The sequence below is a fragment of the Martes martes genome, assembly GCF_963455335.1.
Source record: "Martes martes genome assembly, chromosome: 9".
Taxonomy (NCBI): Eukaryota; Metazoa; Chordata; class Mammalia; order Carnivora; family Mustelidae; genus Martes; species Martes martes.
Window position 1 is genome coordinate 5,190,169 of NC_137896.1, and position 21,092 is coordinate 5,211,260.

General features: G+C 54.3%; 1 protein-coding gene across 1 annotated transcript in view; it reads left to right on the forward strand.

The window, feature by feature from the left end:
* BMP7 (bone morphogenetic protein 7) overlaps positions 1 to 21,092 on the forward strand; it is an 88,350-nt gene that overhangs the window by 16,602 nt on the left and 50,656 nt on the right. The window contains exon 2 of the mRNA XM_080813708.1: positions 15,070 to 15,262. Within this exon, the coding sequence (XP_080669834.1) occupies positions 15,070 to 15,262 (193 nt within the window). The remainder of the gene's footprint in view (positions 1 to 15,069; positions 15,263 to 21,092) is intronic.

The following is a 21,092-nucleotide window of genomic DNA, read 5'->3' on the forward strand; positions in this document are numbered from 1 at the left end:
AGACACTTGAGCTTCTCTTTAAACTCAAACCCGTAAGTCAGTACAACTTCAGTCCTCCCCGGACTCTAGCCCACAGCCAATTGTTTGCAGAAAACAAACTTTATTTTATCAGCTCAACCCTCCTGATCTCCTTAGACAAGGGGCCAAAGTATTTGAAAAGACCCAAGAAGGTCAGGAGTCACTGTGCCCTGGGAGGAAGCAGAGGCTGGGCTGGGCTTGGTCTGAGCTCTGCTTGGGGGACAGGTGGCTCCTGTTTCCCTCTGGGTAGAGAACGAATAGATCAAGATACTCAAGGCATCGGAAGAATCTGTGTCACATTGTTTGCTAGGCAAGGGTGGAGAGCTGCTTGAGGGGGAGGCCTGCCTGTCCTAGTGGAACCCTGTGTGTACGCTGAGAGCCCGAAACAACTTATTTCCAGGAGGTGGGCTCTGGGCGCCTGGGTCGTTTCTGCTGGTTTGCGAGAGACTAAGGCGTGAGGGTCTGAATACATCCTTAGGTACACCTGTCAGAATTGATGATCGGTGGAAAAGGAGGTAGAAGGTATTTTCGGGATTATTTTTGGGCAGCGTGGGTAACAGAATTCTTTGGTTGGGGGCAAAACAAATCTATTCAAACTAGCTTAAATGGAAAAAAAAAAAAAAGGGAAATCAATGCATCCCCAAGCCTGTGGACAGGACACGCCTGCAACTTGCTGGTCTATAGAGAGTCCAAGTATTATTCTCTCTGTGTCCCTCATCTGTCCCTGAACAGCCCCTCCTGCCTCTCTGCCCCACTGGGTTCCTCTGCTACCCTGCCGAATGGCAGAGAGATGGCCACCCACGGCATCTTGTAATTACAACTATCTGGCTAGCCACACACTTGCTTTCCCAGCTTCCCTAGCAGGTTGGAATGGCCACAGGATGCTGTCCTAACCAGTGAGACCTAAGAGGAAATTTGCTAGGGGAGGAATGGGGTAGGAGGTGGTTCTTCTGAAAAATGTTTTGCTTCCAGATGAGTGACAGCTGAGCAAACAGAACTCTCTGTGTGCTTCGTCTTTTTTTTTTCTGCCTTGAATATGGTTCTGTGAAGATGTGATGTTTGGAGTCATGGCAGCCATCTTGTGATCATGAGGCAACAGGCCTGAGGATTAAATATCAACATGCAGACAATGGCAGAGCCAGAGTCAGAAGAAACTTGGGTTTTTGATGACATGACTGACCTACTGCACCCAACTAAAATTTCTGGGGGGAGACTCTTCGACTCCTTGAATCACATGTTCATGCATGCATCAGTTGTGTCTAGAAGGTGGATCACACTACATAAATAAGATTGCTGGGAGTCAGCTTCTGCTCCCTTGTGGCTCAGTTGGAGAGGGGTTGGGGAGGTATCAACTATTCGGTTAGAGCTTTGTTAACCGTCGTGATAATAATCTAAGTCAGTGACATGTGTCAGGGGCTTACTGTGGGCCAAGCATCCCTCATTCTCTTTACCTAAATTAACGTAGTGAATTTTCATCAAAACCATTTCAGGTGGGGACCATTCTTATCCCTCCTATTTTATAGACCAGAGAAACTATGCACAGAGAAGCAGCTGGTCCAGGATACACGGCCAGGAAGTGAATTTAAATTTGGAGGTCTGCTTTCTGAGCCCTACCTCTTAAACTTGATCCTGAAGTGCTCCTTGAGCTCAAAAGACGAGTGTGGAGCAGGTCAGTAAACAACCTTGCTGATGGGCAGGTCGTTTGTGAGGGCAGGAGGAGGCCACTGAACTCTGCCTTAGGGATCATCCCCCATTTCTTTCCTTTTTTTAAAAAGATATTTATTTATTCATTTATTTATTTGACAGAGAGAGAGAGAGCGCACGCAAATAGGCAGAGAGGCAGGCAGAGAGGGGGAACAGACTCCCTGCTGAGCAGAGAGCCCTATGCGGGACTCGATCCCGGGACCCTGAGATCATGATCTGAGCCGAAGGCTGAGGGTCAACCCACTGACCCACCCAGGTGCCCCATTATCCCCAATTTCTTTGATGATCAGTGTTTCTGAAACCAAAATGTCTTAAAATTGATAAAGATGCTTTGCCCCTAAGAGCTGCCATGACATTAATTACACCTCTTACAATAGAGGACAAAGGATGACAAATACTTCTTGTGTTGAACCGAAGGGGAACAGAGCCAGCCCACGTTTACTGTGAACACGGTTTATTGACATGGAAACGGGACGGGCACAGAACGACACTCGAAGCCAAAAACAGAACACAGTCGGCTCCTAGGACCCCTGGCGTCTTCCCGGAGGGTGACCGCTGTCCTAACTTCTAATGGCCTAGATTTAGTCTCGTCTGTTTTTAAACTTCATATACATTTAATTGAGCAGGGATTCTCTTAAATCACTACTAGTCGTTTCCAGTGATTTGTAAGATGACCCCATTTCGAACTGTTTTGTGTGAGCTGGAGACTCACTTTGTAAGTCGTCGGCATCTCTGCTGACCACGCGCTACAGATTTCCAAGCCATTCTTTGGTTTCTGATGGTGATTCTCCTTCCCTTATCGGAAGTGGGTTCAGGGGACGACAATGCGGTTTTGAGGATGTTTCGGTAGTTCAGCTTGGGAATCCCAGCTCAGCTTGTTGAAAATGCGAAGATCGGGGCATCTGGCTGGCTTAGTCAGTGGAGCCTGTGACTCTTGATCTTGGAGTCATGAGTTTGAGGCCCTCATTGGGTGTAGCGATTACTTAAAAATAAACCAAAAAAAAAAAAACTTGAAAATGTGAATATCAAGTGGATCAGGCTCTTGAGTTTTCCAGCAAACCTCCCCCGCCAGTCCCCGGACAGGCTTTGCACACCCCCACATCACCCTGTGTGCAGAACAAGTGCGCATGGCTCCGTGGTGTTTTGGTTCGAGTACAGGGCGTTGGAGAGACTCTTATTTTGAAAGGGAGACGGGAGCCCAGCGTGAAGGAAACGCAGAACAATGTCTTCCTTAGCTGCACCTGCACAGCCAGGGCCTAATGAGTTTGGGTTGATGGAACCCAGACCTCAGGAAGGATTATAAATTCTCATTTGATTTGATTTGCTTCTAAAATACCTTAAACCAGCTGTGCCTGCCCAGCTGACCCAGAAGTCTGTGGCTGCTCTGGGGGCAGGTCTGGAGAGGCACCCTCCTGTCCCGCAGCAGCTCCTCTCGCCACCGCCAGCCGCTCCTGGGGTCTCCTCCGGGCAGGGTCCCCCCGCCCCCGCCATGCCCCGTGATCGCTAGCCTCTGTGTCCTCGAATTCTCAGGGAGCCTCATAACCGAAGGCTCCTTCATGTCTCCATTTTATGGAAGGGGGTCGCTGAGCCCCCCAGAGATGGATTAACTTGTCCTGAGTCCCTGTGGGCGGTTGGCAGAGCCCATGTTCCAACCCAGGCCGTCAGGCCCCCTGGCCTACCTGAGCCCCAGCTTTCTCCGGCCTCTCGAGCTGAGTGAGGCAAGGGCTCCTGTGGGGGAAGCTTCCGGACACTCTTCGCTGAGATACTTGGGACTCTGCCAAGGGCCCTGCAAGTGGGTGCAGCAGATGAAGCAGTGGCAAACACAACAACACAGTGACAGCTGCTGTCTTTCAGGACCTCCCTGTGTGCCAGCGAGCCAGACAGCCCCCGTGCCAGGGCTTCTCAAAGTGGGGTCCCCAGACCGTCAGCATCTCCTGAGAGTGTGTTAGAAATGCCGGTTCTTAGGCTCTACCCCTGAATGAAAAATGCTGCACGTCAGCCCTGTGGTCTCTGCGTGAACGAGCTCCCAGACAGTTCTGGCGCACGCTGGTCTGCAAATCCCTGGTCTGTTTTAACCCACCAACAACCCCATGGAGGAAGTATTCCCATCCTCCCGTCTTACAGGTGAGAAAGAAGTAAGTTGCTAAGCCCCCGGCGGGCGTTGGAGCCGGGCCTCCCACCCCAGCCTCGCTCCACGGTTGAAGCCTTTGTTCTGTGCCCTAGCTCAGCTGGGTACTCTTGGTTAAGATCTAGACGAGAAGACAGGTCGTAGACGGGTTAGTGGGCCAACCAGTACAATAATCAGAGCAGTTAAGTTCAGGAGGGAAACGGAACGGGCTGGTGGGGAGGGGACGTCAAGGGACGGTGGCCCTGTGGGGCTGTGGCCACCCAGTTGAGCCCAGCTCAGTGAGAGGGAAGGGGCTGGGGTGCCGGGCTGGGGTGCCGGGCTGGACCTGCAGCAGAGCCCCTGCCCCGTGTTCTCGAACTTGCTGTGTCTGCCGATCATTCCATGGGATGTCACTCACCAACGGACAGGTTCCCGGTGGTCCTGCGCCCAGAGCAGGGGCGGTCATCATGCCTGTTTACAGACAGAACCGAGCGCCTTGGAACCACCAGCTTCCAGCCCAGGCCTCACACACAGCTCCAGGGTTAATTTCTCGCTGCTTCTGTGGCATTTCTCACAATGGAGATGTCTTTGGTGGGCTGTGTGGGGGGAGGGGAGCCTCCCCTTGCGCCTCTGAGAACGTGCGTTCGGACCCTGGTTTGCAACAAGCTCTCCCTGTATCTTGCTGCTCTAAGAAGCCAGCACACGGATGCCGCCGAGCATTGCTTTAAGTTCCCCGAGAACTTTCTACCGTGATGGACAGGTTCTGTATCTGTGCTGTCCAGGGCGGGAGCCACGAGCTCCATGTAGCCGTTTAGATTTAGATCGAACACCGGAACACACGTAAAGCACCTCCCAGCCACACCAGCCGCGTCTCAGGTGCCCAGTAAACATATGTGGCTCGGGGCTGTCACACCAGAGTCACAGATGTATAATCCAGGTTTGGAGGTGTTAGGCTGGACCATCGGTAGGTCAGAATCGGTAGAATGTGGGTGACTTTCTATGGTATGATGCAATGGAACCTCAGGGAGGAGGCAAGACCAGGGAAATCCATCCCCTTGTTACAGAGGGAAGAGCGGGAACCCCACCCACCTCGCTGAGAGCCCAGATGGGGCCCAAACCCAGGTTCCCAGACTCTCTTGAGGTTTGTCTGTCTGCTCGGGGATTCTCAACTGGGCATGACTGACAGCTGGGGCTGGACCATTCCCTGCGGGAGGGGGGCTGTCCTGTGCTTTGCAGGATGTTTAGCAACGTCCCCGGCCTCCACCCACTAGACGCCAGTAGCACACACCCCCTGAGTCGCGGCAAACAAAAATGAATCCAAGCATTGCCCAAGAGCCCTCGGTGGGGTTTTGGGGGGGAGGACAGAATCACCCCTAGTTGAGAATTACTAGTTGAGCTGAAAATAGTAGCTAGTTCCCATTCTTTTCCCTCCTTTGTAGTTGGGGATGGGATTGGGACCCAGGGATCCCTGGGGGCTGGGTTCCTCCGTCCACGGAGATGGGCTGCCCGTGAATGAGGAATGGCTGCCCTTGGTCGATGGCAGAGAGATCGACATTTGCTTACAGCTCATTTTTCTTTTGAGCTCTACCAGCGTCTGGGGCTTTTTAGGCAAACAACTGGCTTCAGCCCTAGAGATAATTAAACCCATCTTTTTTCCCCTCTCTCCACCCCATGCCCTAAACCCTTTGGTCCATTCAATTCACAATGATAACATTGTTCGAGCAATACTGCGCACATGTTGACATGAAGTGTTTAATCTTGTGGTACAGTAATTCCCCTGCCCCACCCCCACCCCACATCTGTGCCTCGGCACCGATGACAAATGCGGGGCCTGCCAGCGGCCTCGCCTCCGCGCCTGCGTCTCTGGCCATCTAACAAGGAGGCAGTGTCTGCGAAGACCCTCTCGGAGCGCCCGGCGCTGGGACTCCAGGTGGTCTTGTTGGCAGCCCAAGTATTTGGTGGAAAGTTCGAGAGTTGAAGCAGCAGTCCAGGGGCAGGGAGACAATGCTGCTTGTGTGCCCTCCGCCAGGCAGGGCCCTGCCCCCCACCCCGATGTGGGGGGCTAGGTAGGGCAGAGGATGGGGAGATGGATGAATGCTATGCCGTCTTCAAGCTGTCACCCTCTCTCCAGGGCGACTTTGACCTTGGGCAGGAGCAAAACTTGCAAAGCAAAGAGGCACCTGAGTCGAATGCAGTCTTTACTCTCCGAGTGCAACTTTTAAGGTTACTCTTGAGTTCACATGTGTGCCAAGGGCTTCCGATACTCTAGAGTTGTCCTTACCTGATTATCTCCGTGGCTATGATGTCTGCGGTGGCGTCCAGTGTCAGGGAGCATGTCGGCACGGCTGAGCGGTGAAGACCATGTGGGTGTATTCAGGCCAGCCCTGTGGCTGTGGGAAAGTGATTTTACAGCTCTGAGCCTCAGTGTTTCCATCTGTAAAATGGGCACGATTCATGTGCCTACCCCTGAGTAGGATTTTTACAAGGATCAGTGAGATGTCGTGCGTGACACATGTGATGTGATGTTCAGGACAGTGAGAGGGCCTTTATAGTTGTGACTCACCCCCATTCGGGTGGCTACTCTCCAAACAAAACCGAACCTCAGAAAATAACAAGTCAGCACGTGTTGGTGAGGATGTGGAGAAATTGGAGCCCTTGTGTAGCGTTGGGGAGGACTGTGAATTGGTGCAGCTCTGTGGAAAACAGTATGACAGTTCCTCAGCAAATTAAAAACAGAATTACCCTATGGCCCGACAATTACTTCTAGATACAGACCCGAAAGAATCGAAGGCGGGGCTTCAAGGAAATATTTGCCTCCCCGTGTTCATAGGGGCATTATTTATAGTAACCAAAAGGTCGAGGCAACCTGAGTGTCCATGGACAGATTAACAGATAAACCAAACATGGTCCGTACACACAATGGAATACCGTTCAGCCTTGAAAAGCGAGGGAATCCTGACAGATGTCAGATGCTCCCGTGTAGATGAACCTGGAGGACAGGATGCTCAGGGAAGTAAGCCAGACACAAAAAGACCAGTGCTCTAGGATTCCTCTGGTGGGAGGTCCTTAGAGGAGTTGAATTCAGAGACAGAAAATGGAATTGTGGGTGCCAGGGGCTGGGGGTGGAGAATGGGGGCTTGTTTAATGCATCTTTCAGTCTTGCAAGAGTAAGAGAGTTCTGGATATTGGTTGCATGGCGCTGTGAATGTATTTAACACAACTGAACTATAAAAATGGTGAAGATGTTAAGTCTTATGTATATCGTACCTCAGTTAAGAATCCAATGGAAAAAACAGTAGCCATTAGCCAGCTCAGGGGTCAGGCAGCTGACAGAGTTGCAATCCTTTTTTTTTTTTTTTTTAAGGATTTTATTTATTTGCCAGAGAGAGAGTACACACAAGCAGGGGAGCAGCAGGCAGAAGGAGAAGCAGGCTCCCTGCTGAGCAAAGAGCCCAATACGGGACTCGATCCCAGGACCCTGGGATCATGACCTGAGCCAAAGGCAGACTTGTACCGGACTGAGCCAGCCAGACGTCCCCAAAGCTGCAATCTGACTGGGCTTTTATCTGTCTTTGTCCCACCGCACGGTGACAGAGGGTTCACACCTCTCTGGGATGGTCAAGAAGGGCTTGAGGGTGTGGGGACACACAGAGATAGTTTCTTGGGAGCATCTATCATTTTAGGCTCTTGCGAGATAGTCCTTTCCTATGCCTTTAGGAGGGTGTCCTCTCTTCTGCAGCAGACCTGTGTCAGCACTCGTGTTCCCGAAAGAACGTTTTCCTGTTAGAGTACTTGGGTATGTCTGGTCCATTTTCCAGAGTTCCCAGTTTATGTCATGCTCCTGCCAACTTTTTCAAGCTCCTTCATCTCGCCATGTAAATCTTTGAATGAATGAAAAGTCATCATCAAGGTTCACATTCCTGAAGCTGTGGGACCATAAATTGCCTTCCGACAGCTGCCTTGGTCACAGTCAGCTCCAGTGAATTCTGGAATGTGCCAGAACCTTCCGGATGAATTGCATCCCTGTAGGAAGGAAGGAAGCCTGCATTGGAAATTTTGGAGTTAAATCAGGATTGGCGGGAGGATCTGGGACATGGGATCTTAAGCAGTCAAGGGTCCTTGAAAGCTCAGTTCTAGCTTCTGGTTATATTATGGTCTTTGGCTGGTTCTCTTGGTTCCCAGAGCCTCATCGTCATGAAAGATGTTCATAACTGGAGCTCTTGGGGACCAGTCTGTTTGCTCTGCCTTTTCTCTGGGCCCGGTCAACCTCCATCCTTCTTCAAGACTTCGCTCAACACTTTTCCCATGAACTCCCTCGTACCTAAACAAATGCACTGCGGGTTGCTAGAATAAACTAAAATGAACTGTTCCTTTAGGGACTGTGTTTCCTTTGGCCCCATTGCCTCTTACCCCCAAACTCTTCACATGGAAATGGTCAGATGCATATACTAAAGATGACCAATGCTCTCCTGCCCTCTAACTTCCTGCTTCGAAGTATTTACCCAATAGAAATGTGGTCACCGAGAGGCACACGCAAGGATGTTCCTCATAGTGCAGTTTATAACAGTCCCAAACAGGAAACTATCCAAAGGCCCATCAGAGAATGGACTGTGGCCCACTCATGCCACAGGGTTCTACGCAGCAGCGGAAATGAACGATCACCACTACAGACAACGAGCCGGATGCAGACACAGAAGGGTAAGCGCTCGGCCGGCGAACTGAGTCTGTGGCGTCAGGTGTTGGGTTGGCGGTCACCTTCGGGAAGGAGCGGCTTGTGTCTGGGAGGGGCCCCAGAGGTATCTTTGGTCCGAGGAATGAATGTATAGTTTCTCACACTGAGTACGTTTGTGTTGAGATAGTTAATCGAGCTTTGGTCTGTATGCTTTACTGTATGCATGTTATTTAAAGGCTAGAAGGAATTTTCACGGAGAGTAGTATATTCAATCCAGTCGCCTTATGGAGCCCTATGTGTGTCAGGCTGTGCCGGGCACTGGGGATTCATGATGGGGTCAGTCATTGCTTTCTGCTCAGTCAAGGGGTCATCTTGGTGATGACCTGGGTGGCTCAGGTGTTAAGCGTCTGCCTTCGGCTCAGGTCATGGTCCGGATCAAACCCTGCATCGGGCTCCCTGCTCAGCGGGAAGGCTGCTTCTCCCCTTCCCACTCCCCCTGCTTGTGTTCTCTCTCTTGCCGTGTCTCTCTCTGTCAAATAAATAAAATCTTAAAAAAAAAAAAAAAAAGAGGGGTCATCTTTTGTTTGGAAATTATCCAAGCCTAAAGAACGCAACTTTCCCAGCAAATGGTCACTTGGAGGTAACCACAGTCGCCTGGATGTGTTTCCCCGCCCATCCATTTCCAGGTGTGGAATATTACTGGGCTCGGGATTATTTTGTGCAGAGCAGCTTTGGTTGCAAATGGTAGGTTGCAGTCTGTCAAGTTGCAAACCCTCACTCCAGGTGAGCTTAAAGGGGACTTGTTTGAGGGGTTCCACGTAACCCACAGATTGGAAGAACTGAAACCACAAACTTCAGGAGGGATGGGGATCCCCACACCAAAGGATCAAACCTGAGAGGCTTCCCTCCTCAAGGCTGGTGTCTCTGCCCCCCCTGCCTGGCATCTTCCTTCTCACGGACCAGCTTCCTCGGCACAGCAGGGGCACGTGGTGGCCCACAGGCCCAACTGACACCCTTAGAGTTCAAGGCAGAGAAGACAAACGGGCACTTTAGCAGCAGGTTTGAGGAAAATAAAAGACATCCCGCGTTTGGCCCAGCTTGGGGCTTGGTCCCTCCCATCCCTCAACTCTGCCAAAAAGGGTCATGGGACAAGATGGTAGCTCCCTTGGGACCATGTGGTTTGACGGAGAGAGCCCCAGTGAGGCTTTCTAAGAGAAAGAGGTGGTACAGTCACATCACCTACTTGTGACATGACGGTGAGCTGTCAGTCCTGCAGCTACTTTGCCCACCCAGCAGGAACAAAAGAAATATGATACCTTCTGTGCCTGTTTTCTCGCACTTGTAAGTATTTATTGTATTCTGGGTGTATGACTATGTAAGGACATAGTATAAATATATTGGGGCATCCATACGCCCTCATTTTACAGGGTTAAATACAGTTCTACAAAGCACGGTTCTCAACACCTACACTTCGGTGCTGGTTAAATCCATGCTGCTCCCCCGCAGGTCTACACAGCAAGATCCATTTGGTTATACTCCTTTGTTCAGAGGACACTAACTTAGTGAGAGCTATGCCAGTACCTTTTGTGTCATGTCAGTGGGAGGAGGAGCTCAGATGCTGAGAGGAGGCAGAACTCTGGGGCTGTACGTGGGGCAGAGGTCTCCCCTCGTATGTCCGTGGGGCATGGGAGGGGACGCCCTAGTGGGTGGCTTCCGGTTCCCACCTGCCTCTACCCTTTTGTGGACACCCTCCAGCCCAGAAAGACCCCTCCCAGAACCAGCTTTGGGGTTATTATCCCAGGCTTTTGTAAAATGACACTAGAATTGGCTCTGGGGACAGTCTTGGGGCTGGTTGCTGTCAGGATGGTGTTTTCCGGAATCCATTTTCTTTGGACTTATCTTTTGGTCTCGGGGATTTGGGCCCTTTTAATCTTTTGAAGATGAAAGTCTTCGTTAATGCCTGTGAGCTCTCTTAGCCGGTGGGGTGCTGGAATGTTCAGGGCGGTGCGGAAAAAGCTGGGTTCCCAGGGTCTGGTTTGCTTTTGGAAAGCTTCTCTTTATGGACAAAGGGCGATACCGACTCTAGACAATTATTGAAAAACCCAAGTCCTGGGTAATCAGGTATGGTAATGTAAGAAAGACATGTAAAGCTGTATTTTCTCCCGAAAAGTACGTGCTTCTACCTACTTCAGGGGTGACAGTTGAACCACCTTGACCCCTGAGCTCGAAACGGTGTGGATTCCCTGCCGCGGAGTGGCTTCTGTATGAAATGGAAGCCTTAGAAGGATGAGATTTGGAATTTGGTTTGGACTTTGAATTATGAACTGCTCTTTTTTAAAAAAAATGACTGTCTTTGATAGATTACAAAATTATTTTTAGAACCCACGGTGATGTGGTTTCAGGAAGAGCAGAAGGTGAACGTGGTTCCTACTGCTCATTGTCTTAAAATAATTAATGAAGGCGATGCATGCAGAAAGCTGTCCGGGAGAGCCTGCAGATGTTTGCAAGAAATTTAGCCTGACGCTATGCATATATCTTGTTAACAAAAGAAACCTTACAACCTTGGTATCTTAACTGTCTTCACAGTTAAGATACATTGTATCTTCTACATTTAAGAAGTTATGTATACACCTGCTGCTACGGATTTATTTTTGTGATTATGTGTCAGTGTTTTCTTTCTGCCCTGGGTGTGACTTGAATGGTTGCACCTGTGTTAATGCCCTGCTCCTTCAAACATTTCTTTAGTGTTAGGTCTGGCTGTGATACTTTTCAAATACAGTTGTCATAGCTGAACTACGCAAATACGCACCTTCGAATAAGGCTTCTTCTGCGTGGATTGGCATTCTCCCGCCTCACTGTTTGAGAGGCCCCATGACAACGGCAGACATGAACTTATATTGCTGTAAGTGCCCACTCTGTACAGAGAAAGGGCCACTGTCATTATCCTGGGACAGGGGCAGGCATGCAGAGTTTAAGTCGCTCGGCTGAGACCACACAGCTGGTAGGGACACAGATTCGAGCTGAGTGCACTTGGCTCTAGAAAGGGTCAAGGTCAAGAGTGTGAACTTCGAAGCCCAGCCCCTGACCAAACTTGTGACCTTGAGCAAGTCACCTGCTCCGCACCTCAGGGTCCTCGTCTGTGAAATGGGGATCAATCCCACCCCGCCGGGCTGGGAGTGCTCAGAGCGGGAGCCGACTCAGAGCAAGTGCTCCCTGAATATGCCTTTTTGTCCTCCTGGGTTGTTCAGCTTCTTCATTGTAAGTGGGGGGTTCTGCACCCCCCCATCTCTGGGCGGGGGGACTGAGGCAGATGGTTGGAAATGGAGACTTTGCGAGGCCTGTCAGCTTGCGGGGAGGGGGGGCCCGTGGGATGCTCCCCTGTTCTTCCACAGCTCCCGGGAACTTTAATGGGACTATCTTAAGAGGATGTTCAAGGAATGGCCAGAGAGTCGGGGGGGGGGGCTAGCTGTTCACAGGGGAAGGAACCACAGAAGGATGAGGTTTTCGGAGGCAGGAAGCACCAAGGGCTGCATGCTGGTACCCGGAAGCCTGGCGAGATCATGGCCATAAGACAGCCTTTCCGTTTAGTTAGGAGATGGTCTTCGGTGAGCTCAGGTCAAGGGGTGCTGCGGGGCTGGAGGGCAGCTCAGGCGCGGTCACTGGCTGCTCACTCAGTGAGTGGGCCCGGCTGGGGGACTGCATAGGCTCATGCACGGACGGCTCACGGGCGGGGAGGCGCTCTCCAGGGGTGGCTGCCTTACTGCCCTCAGCCGTCCCTTGCCAAAAAGCCCTTGATGGCCCCCAGACTGGGCCCATCTCCCTAACAGGATGAACTTGTGTTTCTCCACGATTCCTCCTGGAACCCTCTGAAAAAGCTCCCAGGGTGATAGTTGGGGTGAACAGCTTGGCAATACGACTAATGGGGAACACACGCAGTTCCACGTCTGCGCATGCCTCCCCACATTCACTGAGATACGGGGCGCATGGGTACCAGAATGCCCTGCTCTGAGAGCCCCAAACTGGAAACGACCCAAATGCTCACGGACTGCAGAATGGACACGTGAATCGTGGTGAAATCCACGCGGGGACTATTACACGGCGTCAGGGCTGGGTGGCCGTCCCCAGGCACGCGAATGGACCACACAAACACTGTTGAATCAAAGAGGCCACGGACAAAGGCATACGTACGGTGTTATTTCCTATTTGTAATATTCTGAAACGAGCAAAACCAACCCAAGGTTTGAGAAGTTGGGGGAGAGGAAAGGGGAGCTGGTGACATTCTGTTTCTTGGTCTGGGAGGAGGCCCCGTGGGGACGCTCACGGCAACACACGCAGAAGCACACACATGCATTTTGTGTGCATTCCGTGTGTACGCTGAACAGCAACGAGAAAGTTCTGACCACAGGCCTAAGAGCTGCCCTTGCAGAGCCGGAGGTGTGGCCACTGAGAGGCGTGGCTAAGATTTGGCGGGGTCTGAGTTTGAGGTCCCGCTCTGGCCCTGAACAGGGCGGTCAGTCCCTCTTGACTCTTAGGTACGTCCCCTACCAATGTGGCATTGTGCCCGCCTCCTAGGGTGACCTGAAGGTTGAGGGAGAAGGATGACAGAGGCCTGGCCCCGGGCGTTAACACAGTGACTGACGCAGGGGGCTTTGCTCTGCTCCCTCATTCTGAGGTCCCCTCCTGACACTCAGTTGACCCCCACCGTGGGCTGCACTTCCTAGAGGCTGCCACAAAACCCCTCCCCCACCCGCTTTCTGCATAAATCAAAGCTGGGGACGCCCCCATCAGCATTCTCTGTCCTCCAACTTAGGCTTTCCCTGAGACTGGGCCAGGAGGCAAGTGCTCCGGGTGGGGGTCAAGGACAGAGCAAGTGAGGAGGACAGGTGCAGTCTTCCGTGACCACGGGATGTTTTCTGGAGAGGTCATTCCTGTGGCCGGCTCTCCACGCGTGGCCCAAGATTCCAGCAGCTGAAGTCCAGAGGTCACCTTCCTGGGATCTCTCCAGAGGCAGAGTCACTGCTGTGCCTCGCCAGAGTCCCCTGGCCTTGAAGACTTCACCTGCCCCCTCTGCCCAACAGGAAACAGCCTGATGAGTGGATAATCCGTCACTACCCCAGCCCTCATCCCAGTATCTTTTAGAACTATTATTAAGGTTTAAAACAGTTTTGTTGTTGTTTTTAAATGAGGGTCTGTAGGAGGGCTGCCGGTGTCGGGAACCCTTTTCCTCAAAGGCGTTCGTGTCCCGCCTGCAGCTGGGCAGCCCTGACCCTGCCTGAGAGCCTCTAGGGATTAGGAAGCTGAAGCCGGAGGTAAAGCTGGGCACATCTCTCCTCTATTTCTCGTATCCCTGGTCGTCCCCCACTGCAGGCAGGAAGCAGAGATGGGGCTGTGTCTCCCGGGAGAGGAGAGGGATCTGCAGACGTCACACACTTGCTTGAACTTGGCCATTCTGCATCTTTCCAGCCCTTGATTCCAGCTTCTTCCCTGCTCCGTTTCGGACCAGAGGATACATGAACCTCGGGAATCACAGGCCCCTTCCAGAAACATTCTTTTTGGGCTTACATCCATTTAACGTTTATTATCGATGAAATGGGCATAATCTCTCAGTCTAGTCTCACTGCCGGTATAAAGGAGAAGAGTTGAGGCCTTTGCCTTGTTTTATCCAGAAGTCATTTGAAAAAGCCACACCCCCGACCTTGCCGTTTGCCGCTTTTTCTGCTTTTAGTCGAAGGCCGTGGTTGGAAACTCTAGCGGTTGTTAGAAACATCTGGGGTGCTTTAAGAAGTACGGGTTTCTGGGCCCCCTCCCCAAAGATACTGAATCAGTTGGCTCAGAGGGGGGTGAGCACAGCGGGGGGCTGGAGCCCCCCATGTCGGCCTCCCACCCCCATCTTCAGTGATTTCACTTCGGGAGCTCGAAATCCGCCGAGATGGAAACTGACAGACACGACCGATAAGATCCCAGAGACCCAGTTCCTCAATATTGACCAGCGCACCACTGGGACAGGGCCTCAGCCTGTTTTCCCACAGCCCCCATGGTGATTTCCACCTGCTGCTGGGGCTGAACACCACTGGGCCTCAGGGACCCCATGACAGGCAGAACGAGGTCTGTCTACACTCGTCGTAGCTCACCGTTGTTGAGCCCTCCCAGAGGCTAAGCTGCTGGTGTTAGGTTTCTTAGCTCTCCCAACAACCCATGCAGGATAATGATCCTCATTTTTAGATAAGAAAATGGAGGTCCAGAGAGACTAGTGGTACCTTGTTCAGGCCTGCCAGTTAGTGGCTGACCCTGGATTTGAACCCAGGCCCACGAACCAGCGTGTGTCCAGGGCCTCTGGGATGGCTTGGTCGGTGCTCCACTCTTCCCAGTGGGTTGATGCTGAGTCACTGCTCTCGTTCAAGGGGACCACAGGGCCAAGGCTGTGTGTCTCCAGGCTGCTGTGGGGCAGCGTGGAAGGGGCGGTGAGCCCCAGGGGGGTCTGGCCGCGGGCGGGCTTGGACTTTGCGGCGGGAGAGTGAGAGCCGGGAACTAATGATCCCTCGGTGCGGTGTGTGCTTCCTCCCTTCAGTGGAGCATGACAAAGAGTTCTTCTACCCACGCTACCACCATCGGGAGTTCCGGTTTGATCTTTCCAAGATCCCCGAAGGGGAGGCCGTGACCGCAGCTGAATTCCGGATCTACAAGGACTACATTCGGGAGCGCTTTGACAACGAGACGTTCCGGATCAGCGTTTACCAGGTGCTGCAGGAGCACTTGGGCAGGTGGGTGCTGGGACCGGTGCCGGGGAGGGGTGCCGAGCTGCCCTCAGCGGCAGAGGAGGAAGGGGGTGGTGGCCGGGCTGGGGCCGGGGCGGTCAGGCCACTTATGTCCCGGGCCGCCAACCATGTGCCAGGCCCTACGCTGCACCTTTTTCATTGAGAAAGTTTATGCTGCCGGCTGCTTCTGTAAACTCTCTAGCATCAGCAAATCGAGTTAAGAATGGGGGATGTGGCCAAGTGAGCCTGTGGGCATATTGTGGGTGGTCTGGTTCAGGGGCACAGAGGGGATGGGGATAGGGAAGAGGAAGAAGCATTTTTTGAGGGTCTATCTCCCCTTGCTCACCGTGAAGCCCAGCACACGACCTCAGACAACCAGTGAAGGCGGCCATCCCTAAGAAAATGGCATCAAAACCTCAACCCAGAAATAAACAGGCAGAGAGAGAACTCGGCCTTCTAAGAATCATGAAGTCAGGAACCCAGATCTTGGGTTGAAAGACTTGACTGTCTGTAGACCCTTTAGTTTCGAGGTCTCCTGAGAGGTCAGGAGGCTCAGAGATGGGCCAGAGCATGGAGTGAGCACATCGGTCCTTCCAGAGGTGACTGTGACCACCCCCCACTCACTGGTGCTGCCGGGGGGCTGGCTCGATGGTGGGCTCAGGCTGGTGGACTCCTGTCACGGCTGGATGCCATTCCCCAGTAAGGAATGGCGGGAAGGTGCTGTGGGCGCCTCCTGATGGACAGTCCCAGCACTTGCAGCGGGAGTGGGGACCTGTTACCACCCTGGGGACAGAGGAGACGTCACCACCTCCTTCACAGGTTGTCTTCTTAAAGACTAAGACAACCAAGCCTCTCTTTCTAAGGGTTTCCACTGTTTTGCATTTGTTACCTGGTTTGTATTCTTGCAGCCCTGTGGGGTGGCCGCTCCTCTGGGACATGGGGAGCCTTAGGAGCTGAAAGCAGAGGGTGAATCATCCGCCTGCCGCCACCCGGGGAGACAGTGGCCAGATTAGGACTTGAACCTGGGCGTACAAAGAGTAGTTCTTTTGAAAAGAGGCTTTTGCGTAGGTAAGACCGTCCCGTTGTCACATGGACAAGAGAACAGCAGCTACAGTGACCAGGAAGGTTCCATCCCGGCTCTGGGCCCTGGTGCCCACCCCCCAGGCCGCCTCTGCTCCCCCTTCCTTGAGCTTCTCTACCCGTGTGACAGGAGCGAGGCACGTTATTTTTGTGGACAACATTATTTCACACCGGCGCGTGTCCGTCAGATATAGCCCCAGAGATAGAATCGTGGGGTCCGAGGGTGCACACGTCGGTTACCTCGATTTTGCTGGATGGCTGTCCTCGGAGGTTGTGTCAGTTTATAGCAACAAGCTAGGGGGAGGCCGATCTCCTGTGTGCCCACAGCATCATCTCTGATCGAGCTGTTTTGGTCTTTGTCAGTCTGATGGGCGGGACTAAGTCTGCATCGAGGGCCCCCACTTGTGTGCATGGCCCTACTCGCCCTACAGGGAGGCCAGCAGACGCTCCTGGAGGGGAGGGTACCAGGAGGAGGGTGTGCTGTGGGGGAGGCGGCAGGCGGTCATGGGAGGCACCTCCGAATCCTACGATAGGCACTCGGGTCCCCCAGGGAACCCCGACGTCGATGCCCCACCCCTCAGACCGAATACAGGAAGAGGGATGGAGTTCATTTTGGGGGTGTGACACACGTTTGCTCTGGACTCTAACAGACCCCCCAGGACTCCTGAACAGAAACATATGTTTGACTTTTCTCCTGAAGGCCGGCGAGGACGCAGGTACCACCGGCCATTTGTCACCAGCACTCCATGGGCCCACTCGTGCAAACGCCGAGCCGCACCCCTCCCGGCAGGCTCCCCACACCTGCCTCAGGAGCGTCCCCCAAGAGGCTTCACCTCAGGAATGGCTGCTCCGAGTGGGTTTGGCTGAAGAGAATGCAAGGGTTGGCTGGTGTCACCTGGGCCGCTCTTTCTCCGGGTTTCCCGAGATGCCGGGCAGGAAGGCCTTTGCCCTCCCTGGCCACCGCAGTGTCCCCAGGGTTGGCTGGGCTGCTGCCGCTTCCCATGAGGGGCGTCGCCACCCACCGGTCCCTGAGACGGGCAAGCCTGGTGTGACAGGCACGGGACCTCCTTTGTGGGGGTCCGAGGCCGCTGCACTTGGAGAGAGACGTGTGAGCCCAGAGATGTGTTTCGCCCACCCCCCTGCTGAGCACCCACAGGCCAGGCGCTGGCTTTGGAGCTGGTCTCTGGGGACAGGGGCCTCGTCAGGATTGGTGGCTGAGGAGAGGACTGGTTCTCTGGGGCTGTGCTCCCAAAGTCCCACGAGGTGTGTGGCTTAAAACAATGGAAATGGGCTCTCGCAGGGTTCTGGGGGCTCGAAGTTGGAAGGCGAGGTGTCGGCTGCCTCTGAAGCCTTTGAAGGGTGCGGTGGTTTCCTTCCCGCCTCGTCCAGCTTCCGGGGGTGTCTGTCCATCGTCCGTGCTCTTGGCTTCTAGCTACCGCTGTCTGTCCTCTCTCCGCTCTCTTTCCACGTGGCTTTGCACCTTCGCGGGACCTTCTCCTGTGTGCCTCTCTCCTCTTGGAAGGAAACCGGCCATCCCGACCTCGGGGCCCTCCCTGCTCCCAGGCGACCTCACCTTACTTAACCAAGCGAATTAATCTGCAGAGACCCTCTTTCCAAATACGGTCACATTCACAGGTGGGACTCGAGCATATCTTTTTAGAGGGTGCACTCCAACCCGCAGCAGGGGCTGGAGGAGACGGGCAGGATAGCGGGAAGCAAGGACGCAGACACGCTGGCGGTCATGGGTGGCCGTGGCCATGCTGAGCTGGGGCGTCTGAATGACAAGAAGGCTCTGGCAGTGGGGCGTGGGCTGGGATAGGGCGAGTGGCAGGGGAACGGCAAAGGCTGTGGTCCCAAGGTGGGGACAAGCACGGGCTGTCGGGAGGACAGAGGGACGCGATAATACCCAGATGGGGCGAGCCACTTGGTCCTTGCTTAATGAAACACGAGCCTTGGCTTCCCCAAGCTCTTGCCAGCAGCTGCTTGTCTTTCTGCCTGTGTCAGCCTGCTGGCATCGTGGGCACGTGTCCCGTCACGGTCTGAGGCTGCTGCCTCCTCGACCCCATCTTAGTTCCGTGGGGTGGATCCAGAGGCCCTCGGGGAGGGGAGAAGGCCTGAGTCACTGTGGTTAGAAGAGGGACGGGCGGGACGGCTGTCTGCGGCTCTCTGGCAGGTGGCGAGGGTGGGCGTCACGGGGTGCCCCTTGTGAGCAGCCTAGCCACAGGCCACCTCTGGGGGCTGCGAGCCTCGCTTTGCGTTCCTGACTCTGGGGGCATTTGCTTTGCTGGGAGACCAGGTTCCTCCTTAGCAAATGTCTGATCCCCTGCTGTGTGCAGGGCACGGGCGGCGGACCCACGCCCCTGCCATCCAGGAGCTTCTCAGGCCGAGGAGAAGACCTGGCAAGTGCAAAGTAGAAAAGAGGCAGGGAGCGGAGGGAGGGGAAGGGGCTGCTGTCTTTAGGTTTCTGCGTTTCCTTTCGGTCCCTCAAAGAAGGCGGCAAGGCCTCTATTCTCCAGAAGTTAAAAGGTTAAAAAATTTTTTTGAATTATTTATATGTTTTCTGGGTGGGTTGTTTTTTGTTTTTTTAATCCAGAAGCCATATGATTGTATTGTGTAATTCCCCGGGTGGGTCACCCGGCTCTTGAGGGTGTGGATTCAAATCGCGACATGACATACCAGCGTGGCCTCTGGAAGCAATGACCTTGGAGCCTCAGGCTCCTCCTCTGTACGATGGGGATGATAACGCCATCTACCTCCCAGGGCTTCCTTAGAACACAGCAGGTGCTCAGTAAAGGTTCAGTGTTACCAGTATCACCACCATCTCCATCATCCTTGCCACCACCACCATGACCACCACCACCACCTACATCACCGCCGTCTTCTTCACCATGATCCCCATCATCTCAGGGAATGCAGGGGTCTTCCAAGGAAAATGGGGGTGGGGGGACCCAAGATTTGGCTGCAACGGTGCTTTCCCCCCTGCCTTCTCTGCCAAATGCCTCATTTTGCAGTCTCCGGTGGGACGCAGGCCCAAGCTCGTGAAGAGGTGGGGCCCTCGTTTGCGTTTCCCCAGCTCTGGGGCCCGGGGAAGGGACACGCATCTTCTTCAGGCTGAAGGCCTGTGGCTGATCTGATCCCCCGAGAAGCCCAGATCCTGTCGCTGCCACCCTGCTGTGTGGCCAGCCTGCTCCCTCTGCCGAAGGGTCTGGGGTCTTGCTGCCGTCAGCCGCCCAGCTGTGTGGGGCCGGGACATCTGGCTCGCTGGCGAGCCTCTGCCTGAGCTCCAGGAAAGCTCTGGAGTGCTGGGGATTAGCCGGCTTTGGTTTAGCCTCAGCACCTCTCGCCTCGTGGCAGCCACTTCCCACCAAGTCCTCTTGATCTCTCGGAATCCAGATTAAATTCCGATAATGAGCCGAGCTGGAGGCCTTGCGCAGCCCTCGGGCCCTGCTCGAAGCGTTGCCCCGTACAGCTGGGGAGGCCGCCGGAGCCGCCCTCGACGGGCTGTGGGGTGAGTGGGGCTGCGAGGCAGGTCTAGGGACGGGGGCCTTGGCTCCAGTGGCCTTGCTGGGGGAGTAGTGCTTGTGGGGGGGGCAAGGGCTCAGAGCCTTCCCTCCTCTTCTGAACCCCAGGACTCAGGCTGGACCGGCTTGGGCCTGGCTTACAGGGGGTCGCATTAGTTAATCAGTTTCATTCTGGGCTGGACGCGGCATTTCCATCCTCAGTGCCCCCCCCCCCCTTGGGTCCAAGCTTGCTTCCCCCAGGCCGCCCCATCCGTGGGGGCTGCAGGTGCTCTATGAGGAACCCCCGGAGGCGGCACACAGGCCTGCTAGGACAGCAGGACCTCGTCTAAGGGTGTCAGTCACTGCCAAGGTCGAGGTGATATTGGCAGCTAGATGAAAAGTGTCCCTCAGTCGGTCTCAGGGACTTTGGTTGCCAGGAGGGTGACCTCAGAGTGGTCTCCGGGGCCAAGATTGGCTCAGCCGCAGCCTGAGTCACTGAGGAAGAAGGAGCTGTCCCTGTGACGGGCCGGCATGGGGGCCGAGGGGCCGTTGGCCAGGGCAGCCGGCCGGCGAGGAGAGGGAGGCGGCAAGCATGTGTCCCTTTGTGGTTGGGGCCGGGGGGGGTGGGGGGAGGGCTCTGTCACACCCAGTGGCCCTCCCTGGGATCCCCCAGCGCTCCCGGCTCCTCTAATGGAGGGAGCGTCCTGGGGCTCCTTGGCAGTGTCCTCAGCACCCCCAGAACCCTCACACCTGCCGCAGCTCTGACCCCTCCCTCTCGAGAAGGAAGCCCGGCAGCTTCCTTGTCCTGAGTTTGGTGACAGAGCTCCTGGGGATCTGGTGAAAATGCAGTCAAGTTCACCTTCTCTGGGGCGGGGGTGGGGAGTGTGTGTGGATGAGCTTCTGCATTCTGGCAAGCTCCCAGGGGATGCCCTCGTGATTTCCATCCAGGGAGACGGGGGTGGGGGGAGAAGGTGCATGGGTGCTGGGTGCAGAGCTGGTCTTAGTGGGAGAGCACTGAGGGCTCCGGGGCACAGCTCTCCGGACCCCTCGCCAGTCTCCCTCGTGCTACGTAAAGGTTAAGGACTTGGTAGCACGACTGACTTTTTTCCTGACTTTAATCACCGTGAGCATGTCTGGGCAGAGGGACACGGTCACGCACCAGAGCACCTCCCCACCCCCTGCTCTAGGCTTGCCATCATTTGGTGCTTTCTGGAAGTGACTGTGCCGGCCACTTCTGCTTCCTTACGTACCTTGGA